The 27162-nt window shown below is 36.1% G+C and overlaps 1 protein-coding gene and 1 pseudogene across 1 annotated transcript; one reads left to right on the top strand and one right to left on the bottom strand.

The window, feature by feature from the left end:
• The first annotated feature begins 1042 nt into the window (after positions 1-1042).
• On the top strand, positions 1043-10503 carry LOC131618658 (B3 domain-containing transcription factor VRN1-like; annotated as a pseudogene).
• LOC131616948 (casein kinase 1-like protein 2) lies at positions 4910-5775 on the bottom strand. Its single transcript, XM_058888366.1, has 4 exons — positions 5515-5775; positions 5358-5421; positions 5193-5277; positions 4910-5101 (listed from the first exon to the last, which is right to left on the bottom strand). Exons 1-4 carry the CDS (start codon positions 5534-5536, stop codon positions 4925-4927), a joined length of 348 nt encoding a protein of 115 aa, XP_058744349.1. The 5' UTR covers positions 5537-5775; the 3' UTR covers positions 4910-4924.
• Positions 10504-27162: the final 16659 nt, after the last annotated feature.

The raw sequence follows: 27162 nt of genomic DNA on the forward strand, positions 1-27162 counted from the left end.
TTTAACCGATTATAGTTGTTCTTAGAAAACAATTTCAACACACTGATAACCTGTTAACAAAACGCAATAACTAATTATACTTCTCTAAAAGCTAAAAATATTACATCATGTAATCGAATATAAGAACGTAGTAATCCTACATTTGATTAATTGATGTTTAGAAGGGAGAAAAAATCCTGTCCACCCCTAATTTAGAGTTTCAAGCTATAATCATTAAGCCCATTGCTATATGTTGCTTTAAATTTGTTACTCCTATTAGGTTAGTATCGATTTAAATGAAGTCATACTTCAAAACAAATCTTTTATACACTTTTAATGTGATTTCCTATTGTTAGTTCCAAGAAGACTTCAGCTATGGTTAGGTAGGTAGTAGGAAAATGATATAAGGAAGACGCATTTGCAAACAGAGTAAGGTAGTAGTATAGGTTAATCATGAAATTTTCGCAGGTTTTCACGATGGCCTTTTGGTTCACTAATGTTTCACGCAACTTATTTCCTTTCATGTTTCATGTTACTGCTTTTATCCCTTTTCTTTCTATTTTTTTTAATAATTTAATAATTTTAATTTTTTTATAAAATTATATTATTAATAATAATAATAATAATAATAATAATAATAATAATAATAATAATAATAATAATAATGACACAAGATAAGTAAAGTTAAGTAAATACAACTATATAAAAAAAATTAATGATGGTTTTGTTGTAGGTAGATAAAAAACATAGCAAATGTCTGTGGGCATAGGACAATTTTCTTGCTGCAACGACATCAATAGTTAATCAAGAAAATTTAAAGGATCAATTGCGATAAATAATATTGGAAGTATATAATATGTCAAAAAATTTATGAAGTCTTTTTTAGTTGAATTGATAAAACAAGTGGCATAGTGATCAAATGTAATATGGAAAGTCATGGTTTAATATTTTCTCTATTTTATAAACAATTATAACTTATCTGTATAAATAGATTTGTCTTAGCAGTGATCGTTCTCTAAACTTCATTGCAGGCAATTCTCACTCACTCAAAAGGTTTTTGTGAATGTCTAGTGAATTATCTGAGATGAAAAAACCAATTCACTTTTTCAAAATCATAGTCACTCAAAGTATTCATCAAGAAAAGCTCGTAAGCCTAAGCCTTAGATTATTTCTTCAAGTATAGTTTATGTTTCTTTATTTTTATCACATCATTGTATTATGTTACTTTCTATTTGGCAACTCGATAGATAATGCAGCATAGTTTTATGAATTCTATCATGCATGGATATTAATCTGGTATAAATCATTGACAGATGATATCAAGAAAGTTTGTGAAGAAATATGGAAGATATCTTCCAAAAGCTATATGTCTAAAGACTCCTAATGGTGCAGATTGGAAAATAAGTTTGGTAAAAAGTGATGGCAAGATATGGTTTGAAAAGGGTTGGAAAGAGTTTGCAGAGTATCATTCTCTATCTCATGGCCATCTTCTTGTTTTCAAATACGAAAGAACTTCCCAATTTGAAGTAAGAATCTTTGATAAGAGTGCTTTAGAGATAAAATATCCTTTGAAAAGAATTGAAGCTAACAATAAAGAAGATTGTAGAGCAACTCAAAAGAGAAAAGTTTATTCCTCCTTTGAAATTGGAAGCAGTAGTTGTGTCAAAAAGCGCAAAGGTATAAGTTATTATCTTTTTTATTCGCGTTGTTAAGTCTAGTAAAAAATCTTATGGAAATGGCAAGACAATTTTATCAACATGAAATATGTGCCTCATGTTGTTCATGTTTTTGCAGGAAAGCGCGGGAATACAACACTTGAAAGAGCAAAATCATTGAGAACATGTAATCCATCTTTTGTTGTTGTCATGGGTGCATCATACGTTGAACACCATTTTCTTTTGGTAAGCTGCAAACAAACATTTAAGCTTAGCTTATCACAACCTTTAGTCAATTATTGTTAGTATATATAATAAAGGATAATTAAAGAAGATGAGAATTTTAAGAGATATTAGTGAAAGGATTAGTATCTATTCATTAACATTTTACTCTTTTTTTTCTTCACGCAGAGTATACCATCTGAATTTGGTAAGAAAAACTTTGATTTGGATATGAAGAGAGGGTATATTTGTTTTCAGGTATTAAACAATGAAAAAACTTGGCCTGCAAAGTACACAAGGAGGATATCCAATAAAGGAAGAATAAAGTTTGAAATCACACACTACTAGAAATACTGGAATTTCCTGCGGATTTACCTGCGGATTTTAGCTAAATTTCCGCAGGAAACACTTTACCTGCGGATTTTCCTGCGGTTTATTGTCCCCAGCTAAAACCTTCGTGGGTAATATTTTCGGCAGGAAGTTCCGCAGGTAATTCCGCAGAAAATCCGCAGGAAAATTTCGCAGGTAAATCCGCAGGAAAATTATTTAAAAATTAAAAAAAAATAATTTTGTAGTCTCTAGATATGTATTGCTTCTACTAAATACTAAACAATATATACAATCACCAAAGTTATGCAACAGTGGTTTTCTCCAAAAGACAAATCATGTGCCAGAAATTAACATGTAATGAATGAAAATTGGTACAAATAGGGACCAATTCTAATTATCATGTATATATGTGAGATACATAATCATATACAATATATTATTACATTTAAGGGTTAAATAAGTTTTTGGTCCCTATAAATATTGCAGTTTTCATTTTTAGTCCTTCCCTGCCTTTAGGCAACGCTTTTTACAAAAACACCGTTCCTAGAACCAGCTAAAACCGTTGCCAAAACTCATGAGGGACTAGAATTTTAGTTACATCACATCACTGATTGATTCACTTAGCAATGTGATTCAGTGGTTCTGATAGTCTGGCCTAGGTATATCTATATTTACTTGAGTCATCCAAAGTATCTATCTGCATGACAATATACAAGAATCCTAAGGTTAACATCACGTTATTATTTAGTTATAACCAAAAGATATACTAAATGTATCACTATACAGGGGTAACAAAAATTGAGAGATGAAAACATTGTATGGACCATTTTATAATTGATATCTAGATTTTTTTAATATTCGTGACTAGAACATTTTTTGGGTCAACTTTATCTCCTTATCTTATCTTAGTTCCATGCTGATAGAGTGTATCCAATAAATGAGCTAGAGCTGAGCATCATGGGTTCAGGCCCCAAAAAATCAACATAAAAAATAATTGTGAAAAGTAGAAGGCTACTTATAAGAGAAGTAGAACTTTAGTCATGTAAGTTTCTCATATGCTAGTAATGTAACTGATGTAAACAAAGGAGTGTGAACTGGTGTAGAACTGGTGCGCCAGTATAAATATTGCACTAGCTCACTTGTAAACATTTGATCAATGAATGAAATATTCAAGAAACTTAAGCTTCTGTTAATACAATATATTTGAAACACGAGCTCTTGGTATCTTATTATTTATCATAAACATTAAACATAAATTTTAATCATAGCACACTCCTTATAAGGTTCACAAGATAATCCAACGAGACAAAAAGTTAAGGTTGTCCAAGTATAAAATCTTTGAAGGGGAATATAAACGTACAATTTCCTCTAAATTTTGGTGGTAACTTCCTAATAAGAAATTGCACATGTATCAAGAAGGATCCCGAAGTGGAGGAAGATCCGTACCACTTCAATTTGTTACAGATATCGTAGTAGTTGGCAGCTTGTGACACACATGTATAGGTACACTGAATGGAAGAGGTAGATTCATATTATCAAATCAATGGTACCTTGTAATTGAAGAAAGGCATGTTAGTTCTTCTCTTCTCCTCGTATTTAGCTTAAACCATGTGCTTCCTTCCACTTTGATAGACGTTCACCCTCACAATCAACTAACGTTAACTATAAAGAAAATAAATTACTACATGATAATAAGAATCTTTATTGATCTTAGTCTGTCATGATAATTGTTGCCACACATCAGCTCCCTTCCACCTTTCACTTCAACGACTATTATTTTATATTTTTGTTACTTATTAAGGACATTTTGGTGGCATGATTATATACTTGACTACCACAAATTAAATTATATAAATTTTCTACTCATTCAATTTTGTCGGTTGTAACTTTACTAGTGTAGTTGGCAAACACTTATGGGCTTATGTAGTTAAGAACAACCATTCCCTCAATCATATTTATTAGAAAAAATTATAAGGGCAGTAACAAAGCTAGCTATATGTGATGATTATAAACTTTTCAAAGTTACTTAATTCAACAGTAAATATATTATATGGGATATGCTTTCATTTTGCATTAAGCTTTTGATTATTGTCCTAGGCTGCTAACCTAGAAAAAATTCAGCTTAAGATCTATAAACATATTCAACTATCAAATAATAAAAAAGAATAATCTATAAACACGGGCAACAGTTTAACATACCACAAATTTTTGAAGTAGCAGCCGTAGAATGTTTTCTAGGAAAAGGTTCTCATCTTGGGCCAATTTTGTTTGTTTCTGTTAAATCACAAATCAAAACAAACAAACAAAAATCACAACCTTTAACAATGTCAAATCAAAGTTACTACAAAAGAAACACATTTAGAATAAAACTTAGTCCACCTTATTTAAGTAGTTAATATTTCAACCAAAACCAAATATATTTCTAATAGATCTTCTAACAGTATTTGATAGGACACTTTAGTCAAGGAAATATATATGCACCAGAAACAGGTAATTTCATAACTGATGAATTCAATTTGTAGGCCCATCAAATTTGGAATCCATTGAGTTTTTTTCTTTCTTTCAGTATCAAAGGTGCAGCAGGGACCATATATACATGTTTCTTAAAATAGTGTCTGTCACTGTCTTCGAAAATAGGGACCATACATACTTACTATCCTCTCTTCTCCTTAAAAGAAGAAATTAGATCAAACAGTATTTTAAAATAATCTCAATTAGAACAGCTACAAATTATAAACTTAAGAAATGAGGAAAAAGTTATCCTTTCTATATAATAATAATTTCAAACCTTCCCGAATAAACAGGTCACGGAATATCCTTTTGAGATAAGCGTAATCTGGCTTATCATCAAACCTTAATGAGCGACAGTAATGGAAGTATGATGCAAATTCTGTTGGATAACCCCGACACAAAGCCTGGAATAAGCAGTAAATTCTTAGTATAGGTCATGAAGGAGTAGATAATATAAGCACTAATAAAGACTGAATAACAATTTAATTAACTCACTTCAATCGATGTAGAAACCTTTTTTTCACTAATTTTCTCATACTTTTGCTTCTTGTTTCCTGCTTTAAGTCCCCGCCAAGGAAGACTATAAACAAAGAAAACATAAATAAGATAAAGTACAAAGTGCTGGCAGACACCAAAGTATAGGTGGAAAGTAATAATCACCTCCCTCTCAGGAAGTACATCAAAACGAAACCAAGAGACTCTAAATCATCTCTTCGACTTTGTTCTATACATCAATCATCAGAGAAATAGAAGCAATATTAGATAGCAAAATTTAATCATTCAGAATACAAGTTGAATGAAGGGTCATAACACATACCAATGCCAAGGTGAGTATTCATGCTAGCATATCTTGCAGTTCCAGTCAAATTTTTATTTTCCCTGCAGTGTTGATGATTGAACAGAGTAGACAAATCAACTCAAAAAATTATTTTCAAATAGTAGCAGCCAGGTCTACACTCTTAGAATAAATGACTGAAAAATTGATAATATTGCCGACAAGATTCATAGCCTGACCCTAGTAGAATCTAGAAATCAGAAACTAAAGTAAGAGGAAGTGTTAAAACAGTATGCATATATTACACTTTTAATATACACACTAGTGAGTCCTTTACAGCCTCTCATCTTCAAATCAACCAAATGAATGCAAGAAACCAACATGGAAATGAATAACCAACATGAATTAGACCTTACGTGTTAATTGCGACTGAAAAACCTTCTTTCTACAAGCAATCAAAGCAAAAGGTGGTGATTTCCTTGAAGCTCCTGTTTAAGGGGCAGAAGGAGCCTGCAGAAGATGGACCTATAACTGTCAGGTCATTTAAAATTGCAGATGGAAATGATAGAATGAGTAGAGATTATTGTTTAAATAGAGCAGAATCATTTCCAATGAACACGACAACTAAGTTGACCCAAAGTTGCAAGCAATACTTTCTCCCTTTCAACCACATCAGAGTTTATGAATGCCAATTCTTCAAGACCATTACTCACTGCCATACCAAGAGCCTTAAGCCCTTCACCAGTTACAAGACAACAACTTTGAAGCCTAAGACTAAAATCATTTCAACAAACACCTTGTTTACAAAAATCACATAAGTTTATATTCAACCTAACTTAAAATCATCTAATTTCAGAAATGAATAGGAACAAATTTACCACATCAGAAAAACAGGAACAAAACCCTAGCTATGGAAACTGAAACTCTTGTAACATTCACGATTTCAATTGATTTTTAGCTTAAGCCATAACTTGATAGCACTGGTATTTCTTATTAAAGTGTGAAGATGCGGTGATGGGACTCCGAGGAACGAAATGTATATAATGTCAAGAGAATACCTGAGTTGAAGTGTGAAGATGAAGAAGACCACAACGCTAGGCTCCGGCGAGATTGCGGCAACAAAACACCGGCGAAGATGCGGTGATGGCAACAGAACACGGTTGAATACAAGAGAAGAACGAAGTGATTTTTAGGTGTTTGAAGTTGAGTAGCTACAACGTGAGAGTGAGCGAGTGGTGGTTTCTTAGGTTTTTGAATATTGTTTAAACGTGAGAGTGAGAAATTTCTTGAACAAATCAATGTAACTAAAAAAAGAACAACGCAGTGTAGTGGCTTAGTGCGGTTAATTGATTTAAAACCTGGGTTCGATTCCCATCAAGTTAAACTTTTACAATTTTATTTTTTAAAATATAAATTCCCATCAAATTAAATTTTTACAATTTTATTTTTTAAAAACTTTCATACCTATTATTTTTTGAACTTAATGGTACTGCACTGTCAGTGTAAATTTTTTTGAACTTACACGGTCAATACATCACAACCCTTAAAAATAAACATTTTATATTTAATTAAAAGAAAAAGTCAAATTTTTATATAATTTAACAGTTTAGATTTCACTAACAACAGTGTAAAACTGCTTTACACTGTCAGGGTATTTTCATTAAATACTTTTTTTTTATAAAACTATCCTATTATTAAAATATAATAAGTTGAAAAATTATATATATATATATATATATATATATATATATATATATATATATATATATATATATATATATATATATATATATATATATATATATATATATATATATATATATATATATAAATCAAAATCTACATACCATTTATTTATTTTATTAAAAATTAAGATTAAAATTAAAAATAAAAATTAACTAAAATACATTATAAAAATAATTAATAACATAAAAAAAATTAAGATAAAAAAAGTAAAATTAAACTAAATAAAAAACCACTATAAATAAAATTAATAAAATAGAAAAAATAATGATTAATCATACAATATAATAAAGCAAAATGAGATTTTTGGCAATTTTGACAAGTGTCACAATTATAGAGAGCTTACTATTTTTATTATTTCTACATTAGGAAATCTTACTATAATTGTTAATTTAATAATTATTTTTTTAAAAATTATTATATATTCACTTTGGTCTTATTTATAATTAATTATCCACCTATTTAATTTATAAATTTTTTATAATAATTATGGACCATTTATTTTCCCAAAAATTGTTTCGCGTGAACCAACTATACGCTTCCAATATGATAGGCTTTTACGGCTAAATCAATTCAGTTTTCTATTTCCAACAATTTCCATGCCTTTTGATATTTCCTTCCCACATTAATCAAAATATTCGTTGATTCAAACAATATTTGATGGCTTTTAGATCTTCCTCATACATTAAAATACAAACTTTTAGATTCTAACGTATTCCTATATAAACCCTAGAGCCCTAATCCCATTTCAGAGCCATTTCTATAGTACAAATACAAATTGGTTTTTTCTGAAGTTCATAAACTTTTAAAGTTTTTTAATTATTTTTGTGTTGTAGAAATATAAGCATGCTGAGTTTTTTTTCTGAAAATCATGAGTTGGTTGTTTCTCTTTTTCTCTCTGTTTCAGATCTGCTGAAGGATTATGCTGTGTAATTTTTAGCTGCCTCTATAACACTCTTTTTCGGTGTGTTTTATTTTTGTTTGTCAGATTTTCTTTTTTGGTGTGTTTTCTTTTTATTTGTCAGATTTTGGTTACAGTTCGAGTGGAACCTGAGAGATTAATTATGTCTTCTTTGTTGACCAGAGTTTGCAGTGGTGTCTTCGTTGTTGACCGGAGTTTGTGGTGCCGATGCTGCAGTGGTCAGGTGGTTTTGCACTTGGATGAAATTGAAAAGGTTTTGGTTGAGCGTTTGCTTGGGAAATTGTCAGTAGATATTGATTTTCTGATGATGCTTTTTGAGTTGGATTAGTGGTGGATTCCCTAACATTACTGATAGGAATGATGAGTTACCTTTGAGGCTTGAAGATGAAGATTGCTCTTTTTTTTAATACATGTATTCTAATTAAAAAAAATAAAAACTAAATTTTATTTTATTTTTTAATACATGTATTCCATTAATGTATTTCATTATTTCTAATCCATCCTTAGCTTTATTGTCGTTACCAGATATATCTCCTTCTCATTATTTTTATCATTTCAATTTTTATACTAAATTTAGTATTAAAATTTTGATTATTATTATTATTATTATCAATCATAATAATAATAATAATAATTTTTTATTATTATTATTATTAATGTTTATTGTTATTTATATTTATTTTTATTATGTTCCAATAGATCTAATTAAACAATAACTTTTTATATTTTTTTTGTAATAACAACGGTAAAAAAAATTATTTACTTTATATTAAATTGAAATAGATCTTTTATGTGATATCTTTTTACTTCGTTTATTTCAATATTATTATTTTTTCTATATTCAAATGTTTTTATTTTTTTTCTATTGACCATTACATAGAAACTTGACTTACATATTTATTCTTTTAAACCTATAATAAAGGTATAAATTTAGAACAATAATTAAATAATTAATTAAATTTAATATTGTTTTGAGAATTTGAATTTTGCTTAACATAAAGTTTAATTTGCATCAAAAGTAAATTTTATCTTATTAAAAATGTATAAAATAATATATAATAATTTGTACCTATAAACTTTATTTATTTGTGATTTTTTTTCTTAAAAATACATGTAATTAACTATAATTACAAACACTATTAAAGTGTAACAAATTATATTAAAATATTAGTTTATCATAAAAGTTTGTATTTTTTAAAATAAAATATTAATATTTATTCTAAAATATTTGATTAATACACAAATTTATTACTTTAAAATTTGATACGGTAAAATTTGGACAATTTATATTCTCTTACTATATTTAATAAAGATCAATAAATTAATTTGATATATTTTATTATATTCAAATTTTTATCTTCAAATATCATAAGAGTCATTTTTCATTTGTGTTAGTAAATTATTTTAGAGGCTTATGTAGTATATCATTTTTGTTTTTGTTTTAGTGAATGAGATGATATAATTTTATAACATAAAACATATATTATTATTATTGAATAGATTCATATTAAAACGGGTTTTAGTTTATAACTAAAATACAACTTAATATTTATGAAATTTTTAAATTTAGTATTAGAAATATGTACATTGAAATAACACACAATTATATACCTATGCAAATTGTATTTATACTAAAAATTGCTATAAGTATTATATCTTAGACATGAGACAATTATGATGTATGAAAAACACAATTTTCTTATGAAAAACACAAATTTGTCTTTTTTTTTTATTCAATTTATTTTATTATATATTAAATAAAAGATCTATTTTATATATTTTTTTTTATTCAATTGCTATAAGTAAGATTTGTAAATTATAAGTGTTTTTAAAATGAGATTTTTTACTTAAAAAATATTTAACTCGTGCCTCGCACGGGTCTAAAGTACTAGTTTTATTAAAAATTGAAATATGTCAAATTCGCAGGTGAAACCGCAGGAAGTTTTCCTGCGGAATTACCTGCGGATTTTGTATTACAATTTGGTTTTAATAAAAGTTAATATTTCCTGCGAAATTACCTGCGGATTTTATATGATTGATAAATATTTGGTTTAAAATATACGTTCCGCAGTAAAATCCGCAGGAATTCCTGCGGAATTTGCTGCCAAATATAAATCCGTAGAAAATTTATTTATTTTAACAAAGTCCCAGGAAAATCCGCAGGTATACCTGCGGAATATTTTCCACAGAAAATTCCGCAGGTAATACATGTATTTCTAGTAGTGACAGGTGGATGGAAGAAATTTTCAGAAGACAATAATTTGAAAGTTGGTGATGCATGCAAGTTTGAGCTCATTCTTAAAACTAATATGACCCTCCTTGTTCACATTTTTAGAGAGACATCAATTGTTCAACTTTCCAGATGAAAGGAAAAGCTGCAGAAGGATAGAGAAAAGGATGGAAATCACCACCAAGGAGTTTTAGTTGTTTTGAATGAAGCTTTATTAACATTGCATGTATTTAGTACATGTAAGCACTAGTAGTCTACTGCTTGTAACCAGGAGCATTTCAACTTTTATTTTGCATTTTTTAAACCTGTTATTTTGCATTTCTGGATATTACTCTTAATTAGTATCCCAAACAAGAATGAACATCAATCGGAAAAATATAACACTTCATAAAAATTACATGCGATATACCAAAAGTGAAAGGGGAAAATCTAAACAAATAAGTCTACTTTCAAGATGGGCCTCTTTCTAGTTTTTTTTTTATTGTTTTGAAAAGTGGGTACCTAGAATCACTTTGACGATCAAAGATGAGAAGATCAAAGATGAGAAGTAAAAGGTTTTTAAAGAACTTTTTAACGTACCTTGATTTGACATTTGTAGTCATTACAAAATTAGCATCCCAATGTTTCAAGTTAGTAGGAGAGTGAGATGAAGTGAAATAAAATTTAAATTTGAAATACTTGTGAAATCACGCGTTTTTCTCTTTATATGATAAAGTGGTTAAAACCGCTCGTGGAATTGACGGCATATTATGCGCAGGACCTTTCGATTGATCTGGACGATATAAGATGATTTAAAAAGGTGAGATCATCTATCTTTATATTCGGTGTATGATTCAGTGTGTCATTCACTCTTGTGTCTTAATTATTGGGCCTTCCCGTGACCCGTAGCAATTCGTCCCCCCCCTAAAGCCCTTGTCTCTATTTGTAGGGTGAGGGTTTCGCCGTGCTCATTTTTTGACTGATCATTATTTAGTCCAAATGAATGGTCATGGTGTGACATCACTTTTATTGGAAACTTGTGCCTTAAATGAATTTCACGCGTTAGGTCTCTTTTTGCAGCTCACTTACTTAGCAATGATGACCTTTGAGAGCTAAGACACTATAGTATCTCTGAGGGGATCTAGATCATCGATAATGATTTCTTCTATTGTTATTGTATGACATCCTAGGGTTCTTTATGCTGGAAGTAGCCATAAAAGCTTCATTGCTCAGTATTTTAGTCGTGCATGTGAACATCACAACCCTGCCAAATTATCCACCAACATATCTATTTTCGGTGATGGATATGAATCCTTTGGACATGCCCGATTAAGATCAGTGTAGTCCATGCACATTGTCTATTTTCCAACGGCTTTCCTGATTAGCATAACATTGGAAAGTCATTTAGTATATCTCCCTTCGTAGATAAAGTTGGCATACACCTGAACTTGAAACGTCTGGGTAGTAGCTTCAAATTTCTCTAAAGACTATCTCCTTTTTAATTGGGATGCGTACAGGGCAACAAGGATCTTCCAGTGGAAGTCAAACAATGTAATCAACTCTAATTGTGGCACGAATCTTCCTTGATGCTTGTGTCCTAGACCTTGAATGACTTCAACCATTTTAATGGGGAATTCCTTTTTCTTTGGGAAATTTTCCGAGTCCATATTGTTGTTCTTGGCGTACTTGACCGTTCGTCGTTTTTTAGTCAACCCTTCAACTATGTCCTTTAGCAAGATGCAATCATCCATGTTGTAATCGTGATTTTTGTGGAAACGACATTACTTGGATTTAACTGTCTATGCAAGCTATCTAGCCGGATATGAAATATTTATCTCGATTTTCTTGAACTCTCTATTGGTGCATCCTTTTCATATTTTCTCCCACGAAGTGTTGAGGAGAGTATAGGCATCAATTCTTGAGAGGGAGTCCATGCTCACTTTCTTCTTTCTTACGACCAATATCTTTCTTTGGTGGTCGACTAGATATGGAATTTTTATTTCATTCTTTTCCTGGAGCATGTTCTTCATGTTCTTTCTTCTTTAAAGGAAGGTAGATTTCTGGAGAAGTGTATCTACCTTTTTCTCTTTCCAGATCAGCGGAAGGAGTTCAGCATCTTCAATATCTTCGGTAGGTTGGAGATTTTTGGATCCCCTCTTGGTGAGTTTCTATCGGAATATTTATCAATTCCTAGATGAAGGTTTGGTTTCTTCGTGAAACTGCTTCTTGTACAATGTTGTTCCTTAAATTAGCGTGGTGTAGGCTTTCTTCAATCCAAAGTAATCATTCCACTAAGGACTGGGAATTCTGCTGTTGTGCCATATTATAATCAGTGTTCAACAGTTATTTGGTTTCTGGCACACCAAGATTAGCTTACAACAATTGAAGTCATGAAGCATTTTTGGTCCAAACACCATAGGAAGTGATGAAGGTATAAGTGACAGTTTACCTTGTTGAAGTTGCAGAGTAGATCCGAGGAATAGAAGAGGTTAGAATTTCTCTATGAAATTTCCCTAGGTTGGATAAGATCTTGCTATGAAGAGACAAATGGAGAATCCAAAAGGAATTCATCGTTAGCTCTATGAACTGCCTTTGGCTATTTGAACTATGACAATTGTGATAGCTTCATATTAAACGGTGGAGCGAGTAACTTTACAAGAAGCCAATATAGAAGAATTTAAAGGAAAATTTGAGGAAAGAGAAGTTGAAATTCAAGAGAGAATATTGAGAACTAGAGATTTGCGACTCTAAGGATAGAGATATAGATTTCTAGACCAGGGGAACTCCACTTTGATAACTTGAGAAATGAATGTTTGAATGTGTAAATATGAAGGAACCATATGTCAATTCCCACAGACGATTCCATTTTTTTTGTGGTGGAACCAAAATTTATTGATGAATAGACAATGATGATCCCTGCAATGGACTCAAGCTTCCAATGCAGGGGAGTGCGACTGCCCTACAATGTTAACACTCCAACACCCAAGTTAGTATGAAAGTGAGATGATGTGAAGTGACATTTGAATTTGAATCATGAAATTGGTCGTGTGTTATGCAGAGGACTTTCTGATTGATATGGAGGGTGCGAGATGATCTTATGGTTGAGATCATCCATCTTATTTTTCAACGCATGATTTGGTGTGTCGTTCGTGTTCGAGTCTTCATAATTGGGCCTTCTGGGTGACCTAAAATTGATTCTATTAGAGATTTTATTAGCTCTTATTCTTTATTGATGTACATATTGATAGATTGCGAGATATATTTGATTTTATTATCATATGGTTCTGCCTCTGTTTCATGCTAGGATTAAGTATTTTTTAGAACATGTGTATAACTGCTTTGTAGGTCCTTAGACCTTCTACCCAAATATTGATATTCATCTCCTGATATCTTTTCTCTAACGTTATTATGGTCATAAATATGTCTAACTTGGGCCTCTTCTATTTTTTTGAGATATCCTCTTTCGCGTTACCTTAGGGGTCAAGAATGGGTAGTAAAAATTGCTTTTATGTCTACTTTCTATAACATCAATGTAATACCCCGTATTAATTAAATGCTCTAATGTATTAACTGACACTGAGGTTTTATCAATTGATACGATAGAGATACTTTGGACATTAAGTTAGTAGTGTTAACTTAAAGATTTTTTTCCTTATATCCTTTCCTTTTGTTTTCTTCTTCATTCTACACCAAAAAGAGAAAGATAGAGAGAAGAAGTAGAGAGAAGGAAGAGCAAAGGAGAAAGAGGAGAAAAGCTTGGATCTTCACCATTTCTTTGCCGAATCAACTCATCTTCGACATCAACGACTCTTAATCGAGGTGGGTTCTAGTTAGAAACTTATAGCTTTGATTGTGGATGAGAAATCATAAGTTTTGATTTAGGGTTTGGTATAGAGGAAATCTAGGTTTTGGACAAATTCATCAATGTTCATGAGCAAAGTGATTATAATCCATGAATATATCATCTATAGGTTGTATCTATGCCTTATTATGATCTGGAACAGGTGTGAATGGGTTTAGATGGTTTTTGAACCATGGACCTGTGTGTGAGGCAGAGCTGAGAACTGAGTTCTCGCGCGCTTCGCGGCGCGAACGGGGCTGCGCGGCGCGAACTATGCAGGTTTGTAGGGGTTTTGTTTCTGCCTTCAGTACGCGGCGCGTACTGGGCGTCGCGGCGCGAACAGTTGGAAATCTTTAGAGCTTTGCTTCTGCCATAGGGTTCGCGGCGCGTAAATTAGTTAGCGGCGCGAACAGTGTTAGAATTATAGTGGTTTGCTTCTGCCATAGGGTTCGCGGCGCGACCTAGTTGTTGCGCGGCGCGAACTGAAGCTTCCTTAACCAAATTTTCTTAACTTAACGGAAATTGTTTCAAGCATAACCTTTGAACCGTAACTCTGTTTTAACCACCGTTTGAAGCAGTAATAGGCTAGGAGTGTGTCCTTTATAGTGGTGTAGATTTTGGAACCATGAGGACGTTGTGCTCTTGGTATGATGCTTATGTACTCTATAATTATTGTTTGAGTTCTATTGCAGGTGGATTGGTAATACCTTGTTATATGTGTTTATATCAAGAGGGTTAAATAACTACATTGTTATGTGAATAAAGCATAAGTGAGGAAAACTAGGAATTGTTAGGTTGTGTAGCTTAACAAAGAAACCTAGGATGGAACATTATATGGACATACGTGTTGGAATCTTATGAGGAAAGGCTAACAGGCCTAGTGGTTTGCGGAAGCGATCACCATTGTTGATGTATTAATCGGAACCGTAGTATTTTCTTTATTTCTTTATTTTTCCTTTGAATGCTAACAGGCATTCACCGTGCAGAGAGGCACAATAATCTTGGCAGGTTTGATTCCCGCTTTTGTGTACGAATGGAACCTACGGGTAGAGACTTGTGATGGTGTACGGGCCATGTGAAGTGACGATTCATGGGGAAAGGCTCATGAGTCCGAATCCATGTCGTATGTCAAGATTTTTCCAAAGGATTCATGACTCGTGCCACCTCCTAGACGTAGAAGGGGACGGGAATATGGGGATGCCTTGGTATTGGTTTCCAATTAATAATCTTGTGTTGAGTTGTTGAACTCTAAGTATGATTCCATATAATGTTAGTGTGAGAACTCAAGGTCTAGTTCCTTATAACTTGAGACTTATAGATTAGAACCTTGTAAAGCCGAGAGGATCCATAGGATAGGGAACTCACTGGGATTTTATATCTCACCCCATTATATATTGATTTCAGGTACTACAGGTTCCGCGAAGGGTAAGGAGAAAGAAGTTTGATTTCCTTATTCCTTGTTCTTATTTTGGATATGGCGAAGCTTCCGTTGTGGAGTTCTTTTGAGATCATTGTCTGATCTAGTTCTTAGCTTTTTATTTTGAACATCTTGTATGTATTATGCCATTGTGTAGAACTTTAGTATTTGGGCATTAATATGTATAATGTGTTGTCTAGGAACTTATTGGTATTTCAGTACCAAATACTTGGATTCATGTATACTTATATGATTTGATGCATGTATTTATATATGGGTGTTACAGTTGGTATCAGAGCAGGTCGTATCCTCGACCTAGCCATGAGATATTATAAGTGTTTCTTTCTGTCCAAGATGTGTTGTGTTCCCATGAGTTTTGTTGTGTTATGACTATGGCATTGAGCCTGATCAACTTAATCCCATTTTGATAACCTCCAGGAACATGGCGGACGGACGCAGGACTCGTGGTCGACCCCCCACACGACCTCCACAAGTGAATACACCGGATGGCGGTGCGAATGTTCCATGGCCCCAGTTCATGCAACAGATGCAACAGCAGCAGAATCAGTTCATGCTGCAGATGATGCAACAGATGAATGGCGGTCATAATGCTCCAGTGGTTGTGCCCGAAGCTGTAGGTGGGACTTATAGAGATTTCATTCGCATGAATCCTCCGGAATTTCATGGTGGATTAGATCCTATAAAGGCGCATGAGTGGGTGGCCAATGTAGAAGGAATCTTTGAGATCGTGCATTGTAGTGAAGAGGACAAGGTAGTGTTTGCTTCTCATTCGCTGAAAGGTCCAGCTATGAGGTGGTGGAAGGGTGCTTCTGCTTTGATGATTACTCAGGGAGTACCTAAGGAATGGGAGAATTTCAAGATCACTTTTATGGAGAAATACTTTCCTAGTTCACTGAGGACTAAGAAGGAGTTGGAGTTCCAGCAGTTAAGGCAGGACAATATGTCAGTAGCTACTTATGCTGAGAAGTTTGAAATTTTGGCTGCTTACTCTAGGCAGGCCGCGTATGCTCCTGATGAGGGTTGGAAGGTGGACCAGTTTCTGTTTGGTTTAAGGGCTGATATCTCACATAGTGTGTCCCAGAGGGAGTTCACTACTTATACAGAGTTGTTGCGACAATGTTATGTGGCCGAGACTAGTTTGAAGAAAGTTCAAGCTGAGGAAGATTTGAAGAAGAAGAATCAACATGAAAGAGGAAGGCCAAGCCAACAATTTCGACCTAGGCCACAAGCTTTCAAAGGAAAGCAAGTGCAAGGTCCTCGGTCTAGTGCACCTCCGGTGTGTCGTAGTTGTGGTAAGAATCACCTTGGAAGATGTGCCTTTGAAGGGGCGAAATGTTTCCATTGTCATCAAGAAGGGCATATGGCTAGGAATTGTCCTCAGAATAGGAATCAAGTTCAAGGAAGGGGTACTGGTAGAGTTTATACCTTGGATGCTAAGAAGACCAAGGGTGATAACTCTTTGATTGCGGGTACGTGTTTCATTAATGGGCATTCTTGTTTTGTTCTATTTGATTGTGGAGCAACACACTCTTTTGTGTCATTACAATGTATGAAGCGACTTGGGTTGCAAGCTACTCCTTTATTTCCTCCTATGGCGGTTACTACTGCTATGGATGAAATGGTAGAGACACCGTTGGTGTGTGAAAATTGTGTGTTATCTGTGGGTGGTAGGAATTTCCAGATTGATCTTGTTTGCTTACCACTTAAGAAGGTAGACGTCGTATTGGGAATGGATTGGCTTTCTGCTAATTCGGTGTTCATTGGGTGTGAGGAGAAGTTAATCATTATTCCAACTGAAGAAGCTACTCCGAAGGATGTGTTGACTACTATACTAGAAGGTACGGTAGGTATGATTAATTTCTTGTTTGAGAAAGAGAAGTCTGTTCTGTTGGTTCTCACTAAGGAGACGGGTGACAAGTTAGAGGTTTCACAAATTGCTGTCGTTAGAGAATTTTCCGATGTTTTTCCCGAGGATGTCACTTCTCTTCCTCCGGAAAGGGAAGTGGAATTCTCTATTGACCTGGTACCGGGAACGGCTCCTATATCCGTTTCTCCGTATCGGATGGCACCACTTGAATTAAGAGAATTGAAGGGGCAATTGGAAGAACTGATGGCTAAACATTTTGTGCGACCTAGTGTCTCACCGTGGGGAGCTCCAGTGTTGTTAGTAAAGAAGAAGGATGGTGGGATGAGACTATGTATTGATTACCGTCGGTTGAATAAGGCCACCATCAAGAACAAATACCCTTTGCCTAGGATAAACGACTTGTTAGATCAATTGAAAGGAGCCTGTGTGTTCTCGAAGATTGATTTGCGGTCAGGTTATCACCAAATCCGTGTGAAGAGCTCAGATGTGCCAAAGACTGCATTTAGAACCCGTTATGGTCATTACGAATTCTTGGTGATGCCTTTCGGTGTTACGAATGCTCCAGCTGTTTTCATGGATTATATGAATCGGTTATTTCAGCCTTACTTAGATCAATTTGTGGTAGTCTTTATCGATGACATTCTTATTTATTCTCGTACTCCACAAGAGCACGAAGAACACCTGAGGATTGTTCTGTCGGTACTGCAAGAAAATCAATTGTTTGCTAAGTTAAGTAAGTGTGAGTTTTGGATGACAGAGGTAAGATTTCTTGGTCATGTTATATCTCAAGGAGGTGTGGCAGTGGACCCGACAAAAATTGAAGCGGTAATTAATTGGGAGAGACCGAGCAATGTCTCAGAAGTCCGAAGTTTCTTGGGCTTAGCCGGCTACTACAGAAGATTTATAAAAGGGTTTTCTCAATTGGCTTTACCAATGACTAGACTTACTCGGAAGGAGTGTCCTTATGATTGGGATTCGGGGTGTGAACAGAGTTTCATGGGCTTGAAGGAAAGATTGACGACTGCTCCTGTTTTGATCGTTCCTGACCCAAATAAGTCCTATGAAGTATTTTGCGATGCTTCCAAGAAAGGATTAGGAGGGGTTTTGATGCAGGATGGTCAGGTGGTAGCATACACATCTCGACAGTTAAAGGTTCACGAAGAGAATTATCCAACTCATGATTTAGAATTGGCTGCGGTTGTTTTTACCCTAAAGGTGTGGCGTCATTACTTGTATGGAGTTCATTTTGAAATGTTCAGCGACCACAAGAGTTTAAAGTACCTATTCGACCAGAAGGAGTTGAATATGCGTCAGAGGCGGTGGATGGAATACTTAAAGGATTATGATTTTGACTTGAAGTATCATCCAGGCAAAGCAAATAAAGTGGCGGATGCTTTGAGTCGGAAGGTGTTAAAGAGGGCCGAATTGATGATGTCAGAGTATGCATTATTGGAGAAATTTCGAGATCTCAACCTTCAATTTGTTTGGACCCAAAATGGAGTATTGATGGGAAACTTGAATGTTAATTCTACTTTGAGAAACGACATCCAACAAGCACAAGCGTCTGATACTAAGTTACAAGAGGTGTTGGTTCAACCAGGTTTTACTCGAGCTACAGATGGGGTGATTATGTTTAATCAGAGGATTTGTGTTCCGGACGATGCGTTATTGAAAAGAAGGATTTTGGATGAAGCTCACAAGGGTGCTTTCACGATACATCCGGGTTCTTCAAAAATGTACCAAGATTTGAAAGGGGATTATTGGTGGTCCGGAATGAAAAGAGATGTCGCAGTGTACGTATCAGAGTGTGCGGTGTGCCAACAAGTAAAGATTGAACATCAAAGGCCGGGTGGATTGTTACAACCACTAGAGATTCCAATATGGAAGTGGGATAGTATTTCAATGGATTTTGCGGTTAGTTTACCTCGTACTCAAGGTGGATATGATTCTATTTGGGTGATTGTAGATCGGTTGACGAAATCTGCACATTTCTTAGCCGTGAAGACTACTTACAAGGCAAGTCATCTTGCACGGTTGTTTATCGCAGAGATTGTGAAGTTGCACGGTGTACCCTCTAGTATTGTGTCGGATAGAGATCCAAAGTTTACTTCAAGGTTTTGGAGAGCTTTTCAGCAAGCGATGGGATCTAAATTATGTTTGAGCACGTCTAACCACCCTCAAACAGATGGTCAGACGGAACGGACGATACAAACCTTGGAGGATATGTTAAGAGCGTGTGTGCTTGAAAGTAGAGGAAATTGGAAGGAGCTTTTACCATTGATTGAATTTGCTTACAATAACAGTTATCATGCGAGTATCGGTATGGCACCTTATGAGGCATTATATGGGAGAAAATGTAGAACACCGTTGTGTTGGTCAGAAATTGGTGATGATAGAATTTTGGGACCCGAAATTATTCAAGAGACCACGGACAAGATTAGAATGATTCGTGAGAAGGTTAAACAAGCACAGGATCGTCAGAAGAGTTATGCGGATAACCGCAGGAGGCCTTTGGAGTTTATGGAAGGTGACCATGTATTTTTGAAAGTTACTCCGAGGTTGAGGTTGAAAGGACCGTTTAAGTCAAGGAAGTTAAGTCCGAGATACGTGGGACCGTATGAGGTTCTAGAGAGGATTGGTGAAGTAGCTTATCGTTTAGCCTTACCACCTTCTCTATCAGAAATGCATGATGTTTTCCACGTGTCTCAACTGAGGAAGTTTATTCCCGATCCTCTCCAGCCGGTGTTACCAAATGCAATTGAGATAGAATCAGATTTGACTTTTGAACCCTTACCGAGCCGTATCGTAGGAAGAGAGACTAAAGTGTTACGCAACAAGGAGATTCCTCTTGTCAAGGTTCAGTGGGATGTGACGCATCCGGGCGATGCTACATGGGAACTTGAATCGGAAATGCGGGATGCTTACCCTCACCTTTTCAGGTAATTCTTAAATTCGAGGACGAATTTCTATTTAAGTGGGGGAGGATGTAATACCCCGTATTAATTAAATGCTCTAATGTATTAACTGACACTGAGGTTTTATCAATTGATACGATAGAGATACTTTGGACATTAAGTTAGTAGTGTTAACTTAAATATTTTTTTCCTTATATCCTTTCCTTTTGTTTTCTTCTTCATTCTACACCAAAAAGAGAAAGATAGAGAGAAGAAGTAGAGAGAAGGAAGAGCAAAGGAGAAAGAGGAGAAAAGCTTGGATCTTCACCATTTCTTCGCCGAATCAACTCATCTTCGACATCAACGACTCTTAATCGAGGTGGGTTCTAGTTAGAAACTTATAGCTTTGATTGTGGATGAGAAATCATAAGTTTTGATTTAGGGTTTGGTATAGAGGAAATCTAGGTTTTGGACAAATTCATCAATGTTCATGAGCAAAGTGATTATAATCCATGAATATATCATCTATAGGTTGTATCTATGCCTTATTATGATCTGGAACAGGTGTGAATGGGTTTAGATGTTTTTGAACCATGGACCTGTGTGTGAGGCAGAGCTGAGAACTGAGTTCTCGCGCGCTTCGCGGCGCGAACGGGGCTGCGCGGCGCGAACTATGCAGGTTTGTAGGGGTTTTGTTTCTGCCTTCAGTACGCGGCGCGTACTGGGCGTCGCGGCGCGAACAGTTGGAAATCTTTAGAGCTTTGCTTCTGCCATAGGGTTCGCGGCGCGTAAATTAGTTAGCGGCGCGAACAGTGTTAGAATTATAGTGGTTTGCTTCTGCCATAGGGTTCGCGGCGCGACCTAGTTGTTGCGCGGCGCGAACTGAAGCTTCCTTAACCAAATTTTCTTAACTTAACGGAAATTGTTTCAAGCATAACCTTTGAACCGTAACTCTGTTTTAACCACCGTTTGAAGCAGTAATAGGCTAGGAGTGTGTCCTTTATAGTGGTGTAGATTTTGGAACCATGAGGACGTTGTGCTCTTGGTATGATGCTTATGTACTCTATAATTATTGTTTGAGTTCTATTGCAGGTGGATTGGTAATACCTTGTTATATGTGTTTATATCAAGAGGGTTAAATAACTACATTGTTATGTGAATAAAGCATAAGTGAGGAAAACTAGGAATTGTTAGGTTGTGTAGCTTAACAAAGAAACCTAGGATGGAACATTATATGGACATACGTGTTGGAATCTTATGAGGAAAGGCTAACAGGCCTAGTGGTTTGCGGAAGCGATCACCATTGTTGATGTATTAATCGGAACCGTAGTATTTTCTTTATTTCTTTATTTTTCCTTTGAATGCTAACAGGCATTCACCGTGCAGAGAGGCACAATAATCTTGGCAGGTTTGATTCCCGCTTTTGTGTACGAATGGAACCTACGGGTAGAGACTTGTGATGGTGTACGGGCCATGTGAAGTGACGATTCATGGGGAAAGGCTCATGAGTCCGAATCCATGTCGTATGTCAAGATTTTTCCAAAGGATTCATGACTCGTGCCACCTCCTAGACGTAGAAGGGGACGGGAATATGGGGATGCCTTGGTATTGGTTTCCGATTAATAATCTTGTGTTGAGTTGTTGAACTCTAAGTATGATTCCATATAATGTTAGTGTGAGAACTCAAGGTCTAGTTCCTTATAACTTGAGACTTATAGATTAGAACCTTGTAAAGCCGAGAGGATCCATAGGATAGGGAACTCACTGGGATTTTATATCTCACCCCATTATATATTGATTTCAGGTACTACAGGTTCCGCGAAGGGTAAGGAGAAAGAAGTTTGATTTCCTTATTCCTTGTTCTTATTTTGGATATGGCGAAGCTTCCGTTGTGGAGTTCTTTTGAGATCATTGTCTGATCTAGTTCTTAGCTTTTTATTTTTGAACATCTTGTATGTATTATGCCATTGTGTAGAACTTTAGTATTTGGGCATTAATATGTATAATGTGTTGTCTAGGAACTTATTGGTATTTCAGTACCAAATACTTGGATTCATGTATACTTATATGATTTGATGCATGTATTTATATATGGGTGTTACAGTTGGTATCAGAGCAGGTCGTATCCTCGACCTAGCCATGAGATATTATAAGTGTTTCTTTCTGTCCAAGATGTGTTGTGTTCCCATGAGTTTTGTTGTGTTATGACTATGGCATTGAGCCTGATCAACTTAATCCCATTTTGATAACCTCCAGGAACATGGCGGACGGACGCAGGACTCGTGGTCGACCCCCCACACGACCTCCACAAGTGAATACACCGGATGGCGGTGCGAATGTTCCATGGCCCCAGTTCATGCAACAGATGCAACAGCAGCAGAATCAGTTCATGCTGCAGATGATGCAACAGATGAATGGCGGTCATAATGCTCCAGTGGTTGTGCCCGAAGCTGTAGGTGGGACTTATAGAGATTTCATTCGCATGAATCCTCCGGAATTTCATGGTGGATTAGATCCTATAAAGGCGCATGAGTGGGTGGCCAATGTAGAAGGAATCTTTGAGATCGTGCATTGTAGTGAAGAGGACAAGGTAGTGTTTGCTTCTCATTCGCTGAAAGGTCCAGCTATGAGGTGGTGGAAGGGTGCTTCTGCTTTGATGATTACTCAGGGAGTACCTAAGGAATGGGAGAATTTCAAGATCACTTTTATGGAGAAATACTTTCCTAGTTCACTGAGGACTAAGAAGGAGTTGGAGTTCCAGCAGTTAAGGCAGGACAATATGTCAGTAGCTACTTATGCTGAGAAGTTTGAAATTTTGGCTGCTTACTCTAGGCAGGCCGCGTATGCTCCTGATGAGGGTTGGAAGGTGGACCAGTTTCTGTTTGGTTTAAGGGCTGATATCTCACATAGTGTGTCCCAGAGGGAGTTCACTACTTATACAGAGTTGTTGCGACAATGTTATGTGGCCGAGACTAGTTTGAAGAAAGTTCAAGCTGAGGAAGATTTGAAGAAGAAGAATCAACATGAAAGAGGAAGGCCAAGCCAACAATTTCGACCTAGGCCACAAGCTTTCAAAGGAAAGCAAGTGCAAGGTCCTCGGTCTAGTGCACCTCCGGTGTGTCGTAGTTGTGGTAAGAATCACCTTGGAAGATGTGCCTTTGAAGGGGCGAAATGTTTCCATTGTCATCAAGAAGGGCATATGGCTAGGAATTGTCCTCAGAATAGGAATCAAGTTCAAGGAAGGGGTACTGGTAGAGTTTATACCTTGGATGCTAAGAAGACCAAGGGTGATAACTCTTTGATTGCGGGTACGTGTTTCATTAATGGGCATTCTTGTTTTGTTCTATTTGATTGTGGAGCAACACACTCTTTTGTGTCATTACAATGTATGAAGCGACTTGGGTTGCAAGCTACTCCTTTATTTCCTCCTATGGCGGTTACTACTGCTATGGATGAGATGGTAGAGACACCGTTGGTGTGTGAAAATTGTGTGTTATCTGTGGGTGGTAGGAATTTCCAGATTGATCTTGTTTGCTTACCACTTAAGAAGGTAGACGTTGTATTGGGAATGGATTGGCTTTCTGCTAATTCGGTGTTCATTGGGTGTGAGGAGAAGTTAATCATTATTCCAACTGAAGAAGCTACTCCGAAGGATGTGTTGACTACTATACTAGAAGGTACGGTAGGTATGATTAATTTCTTGTTTGAGAAAGAGAAGTCTGTTCTGTTGGTTCTCACTAAGGAGACGGGTGACAAGTTAGAGGTTTCACAAATTGTTGTCGTTAGAGAATTTTCCGATGTTTTTCCCGAGGATGTCACTTCTCTTCCTCCGGAAAGGGAAGTGGAATTCTCTATTGACCTGGTACCGGGAACGGCTCCTATATTCGTTTCTCCGTATCGGATGGCACCACTTGAATTAAGAGAATTGAAGGGGCAATTGGAAGAACTGATGGCTAAACATTTTGTGCGACCTAGTGTCTCACCGTGGGGAGCTCCAGTGTTGTTAGTAAAGAAGAAGGATGGTGGGATGAGACTATGTATTGATTACCGTCGGTTGAATAAGGCCACCATCAAGAACAAATACCCTTTGCCTAGGATAAACGACTTGTTAGATCAATTGAAAGGAGCCTGTGTGTTCTCGAAGATTGATTTGCGGTCAGGTTATCACCAAATCCGTGTGAAGAGCTCAGATGTGCCAAAGACTGCATTTAGAACCCGTTATGGTCATTACGAATTCTTGGTGATGCCTTTCGGTGTTACGAATGCTCCAGCTGTTTTTATGGATTATATGAATCGGTTATTTCAGCCTTACTTAGATCAATTTGTGGTAGTCTTTATCGATGACATTCTTATTTATTCTCGTACTCCACAAGAGCACGAAGAACACCTGAGGATTGTTCTGTCGGTACTGCAAGAAAATCAATTGTTTGCTAAGTTAAGTAAGTGTGAGTTTTGGATGACAGAGGTAAGATTTCTTGGTCATGTTATATCTCAAGGAGGTGTGGCAGTGGACCCGACAAAAATTGAAGCGGTAATTAATTGGGAGAGACCGAGCAATGTCTCAGAAGTCCGAAGTTTCTTGGGCTTAGCCGGCTACTACAGAAGATTTATAAAAGGGTTTTCTCAATTGGCTTTACCAATGACTAGACTTACTCGGAAGGAGTGTCCTTATGATTGGGATTCGGGGTGTGAACAGAGTTTCATGGGCTTGAAGGAAAGATTGACGACTGCTCCTGTTTTGATCGTTCCTGACCCAAATAAGTCCTATGAAGTATTTTGCGATGCTTCCAAGAAAGGATTAGGAGGGGTTTTGATGCAGGATGGTCAGGTGGTAGCATACACATCTCGACAGTTAAAGGTTCACGAAGAGAATTATCCAACTCATGATTTAGAATTGGCTGCGGTTGTTTTTACCCTAAAGGTGTGGCGTCATTACTTGTATGGAGTTCATTTTGAAATGTTCAGCGACCACAAGAGTTTAAGGTACCTATTCGACCAGAAGGAGTTGAATATGCGTCAGAGGCGGTGGATGGAATACTTAAAGGATTATGATTTTGACTTGAAGTATCATCCAGGCAAAGCAAATAAAGTGGCGGATGCTTTGAGTCGGAAAGTGTTAAAGAGGGCCGAATTGATGATGTCAGAGTATGCATTATTGGAGAAATTTCGAGATCTCAACCTTCAATTTGTTTGGACCCAAAATGGAGTATTGATGGGAAACTTGAATGTTAATTCTACTTTGAGAAACGACATCCAACAAGCACAAGCGTCTGATACTAAGTTACAAGAGGTGTTGGTTCAACCAGGTTTTACTCGAGCTACAGATGGGGTGATTATGTTTAATCAGAGGATTTGTGTTCCGGACGATGCGTTATTGAAAAGAAGGATTTTGGATGAAGCTCACAAGGGTGCTTTCACGATACATCCGGGTTCTTCAAAAATGTACCAAGATTTGAAAGGGGATTATTGGTGGTCCGGAATGAAAAGAGATGTCGCAGTGTACGTATCAGAGTGTGCGGTGTGCCAACAAGTAAAGATTGAACATCAAAGGCCGGGTGGATTGTTACAACCACTAGAGATTCCAATATGGAAGTGGGATAGTATTTCAATGGATTTTGCGGTTAGTTTACCTCGTACTCAAGGTGGATATGATTCTATTTGGGTGATTGTAGATCGGTTGACGAAATCTGCACATTTCTTAGCCGTGAAGACTACTTACAAGGCAAGTCATCTTGCACGGTTGTTTATCGCAGAGATTGTGAAGTTGCACGGTGTACCCTCTAGTATTGTGTCGGATAGAGATCCAAAGTTTACTTCAAGGTTTTGGAGAGCTTTTCAGCAAGCGATGGGATCTAAATTATGTTTGAGCACATCGAACCACCCTCAAACAGATGGTCAGACGGAACGGACGATACAAACCTTGGAGGATATGTTAAGAGCGTGTGTGCTTGAAAGTAGAGGAAATTGGAAGGAGCTTTTACCATTGATTGAATTTGCTTACAATAACAGTTATCATGCGAGTATCGGTATGGCACCTTATGAGGCATTATATGGGAGAAAATGTAGAACACCGTTGTGTTGGTCAGAAATTGGTGATGATAGAATTTTGGGACCCGAAATTATTCAAGAGACCACGGACAAGATTAGAATGATTCGTGAGAAGGTTAAACAAGCACAGGATCGTCAGAAGAGTTATGCGGATAACCGCAGGAGGCCTTTGGAGTTTATGGAAGGTGACCATGTATTTTTGAAAGTTACTCCGAGGTTGAGGTTGAAAGGACCGTTTAAGTCAAGGAAGTTAAGTCCGAGATACGTGGGACCGTATGAGGTTCTAGAGAGGATTGGTGAAGTAGCTTACCGTTTAGCCTTACCACCTTCTCTATCAGAAATGCATGATGTTTTCCACGTGTCTCAACTGAGGAAGTTTATTCCCGATCCTCTCCAGCCGGTGTTACCAAAGGCAATTGAGATAGAATCAGATTTGACTTTTGAACCCTTACCGAGCCGTATCGTAGGAAGAGAGACTAAAGTGTTACGCAACAAGGAGATTCCTCTTGTCAAGGTTCAGTGGGATGTGACGCATCCGGGCGATGCTACATGGGAACTTGAATCGGAAATGCGGGATGCTTACCCTCACCTTTTCAGGTAATTCTTAAATTCGAGGACGAATTTCTATTTAAGTGGGGGAGGATGTAATACCCCGTATTAAATTAAATGCTCTAATGTATTAACTGACACTGAGGTTTTATCAATTGATACGATAGAGATACTTTTGG

The sequence above is a fragment of the Vicia villosa genome, linkage group LG7, assembly GCF_029867415.1.
Source record: "Vicia villosa cultivar HV-30 ecotype Madison, WI linkage group LG7, Vvil1.0, whole genome shotgun sequence".
Classification (NCBI taxonomy): domain Eukaryota; kingdom Viridiplantae; phylum Streptophyta; class Magnoliopsida; order Fabales; family Fabaceae; genus Vicia; species Vicia villosa.

Excerpts from the sequence above, each read along its gene's own strand:
- LOC131616948 (XM_058888366.1), bottom strand. The coding sequence starts at position 5,536 with ATGAATACTCACCTTGGCATTG. Across the intron at positions 5,422-5,514 it reads GAATACTCACCTTGGCATTG|AACAAAGTCGAAGAGATGAT; the intron begins GTATGTGTTATG and ends ATTGATGTATAG. Across the intron at positions 5,102-5,192 it reads AGGTTTCTACATCGATTGAA|GCTTTGTGTCGGGGTTATCC; the intron begins GTGAGTTAATTA and ends TGCTTATTCCAG.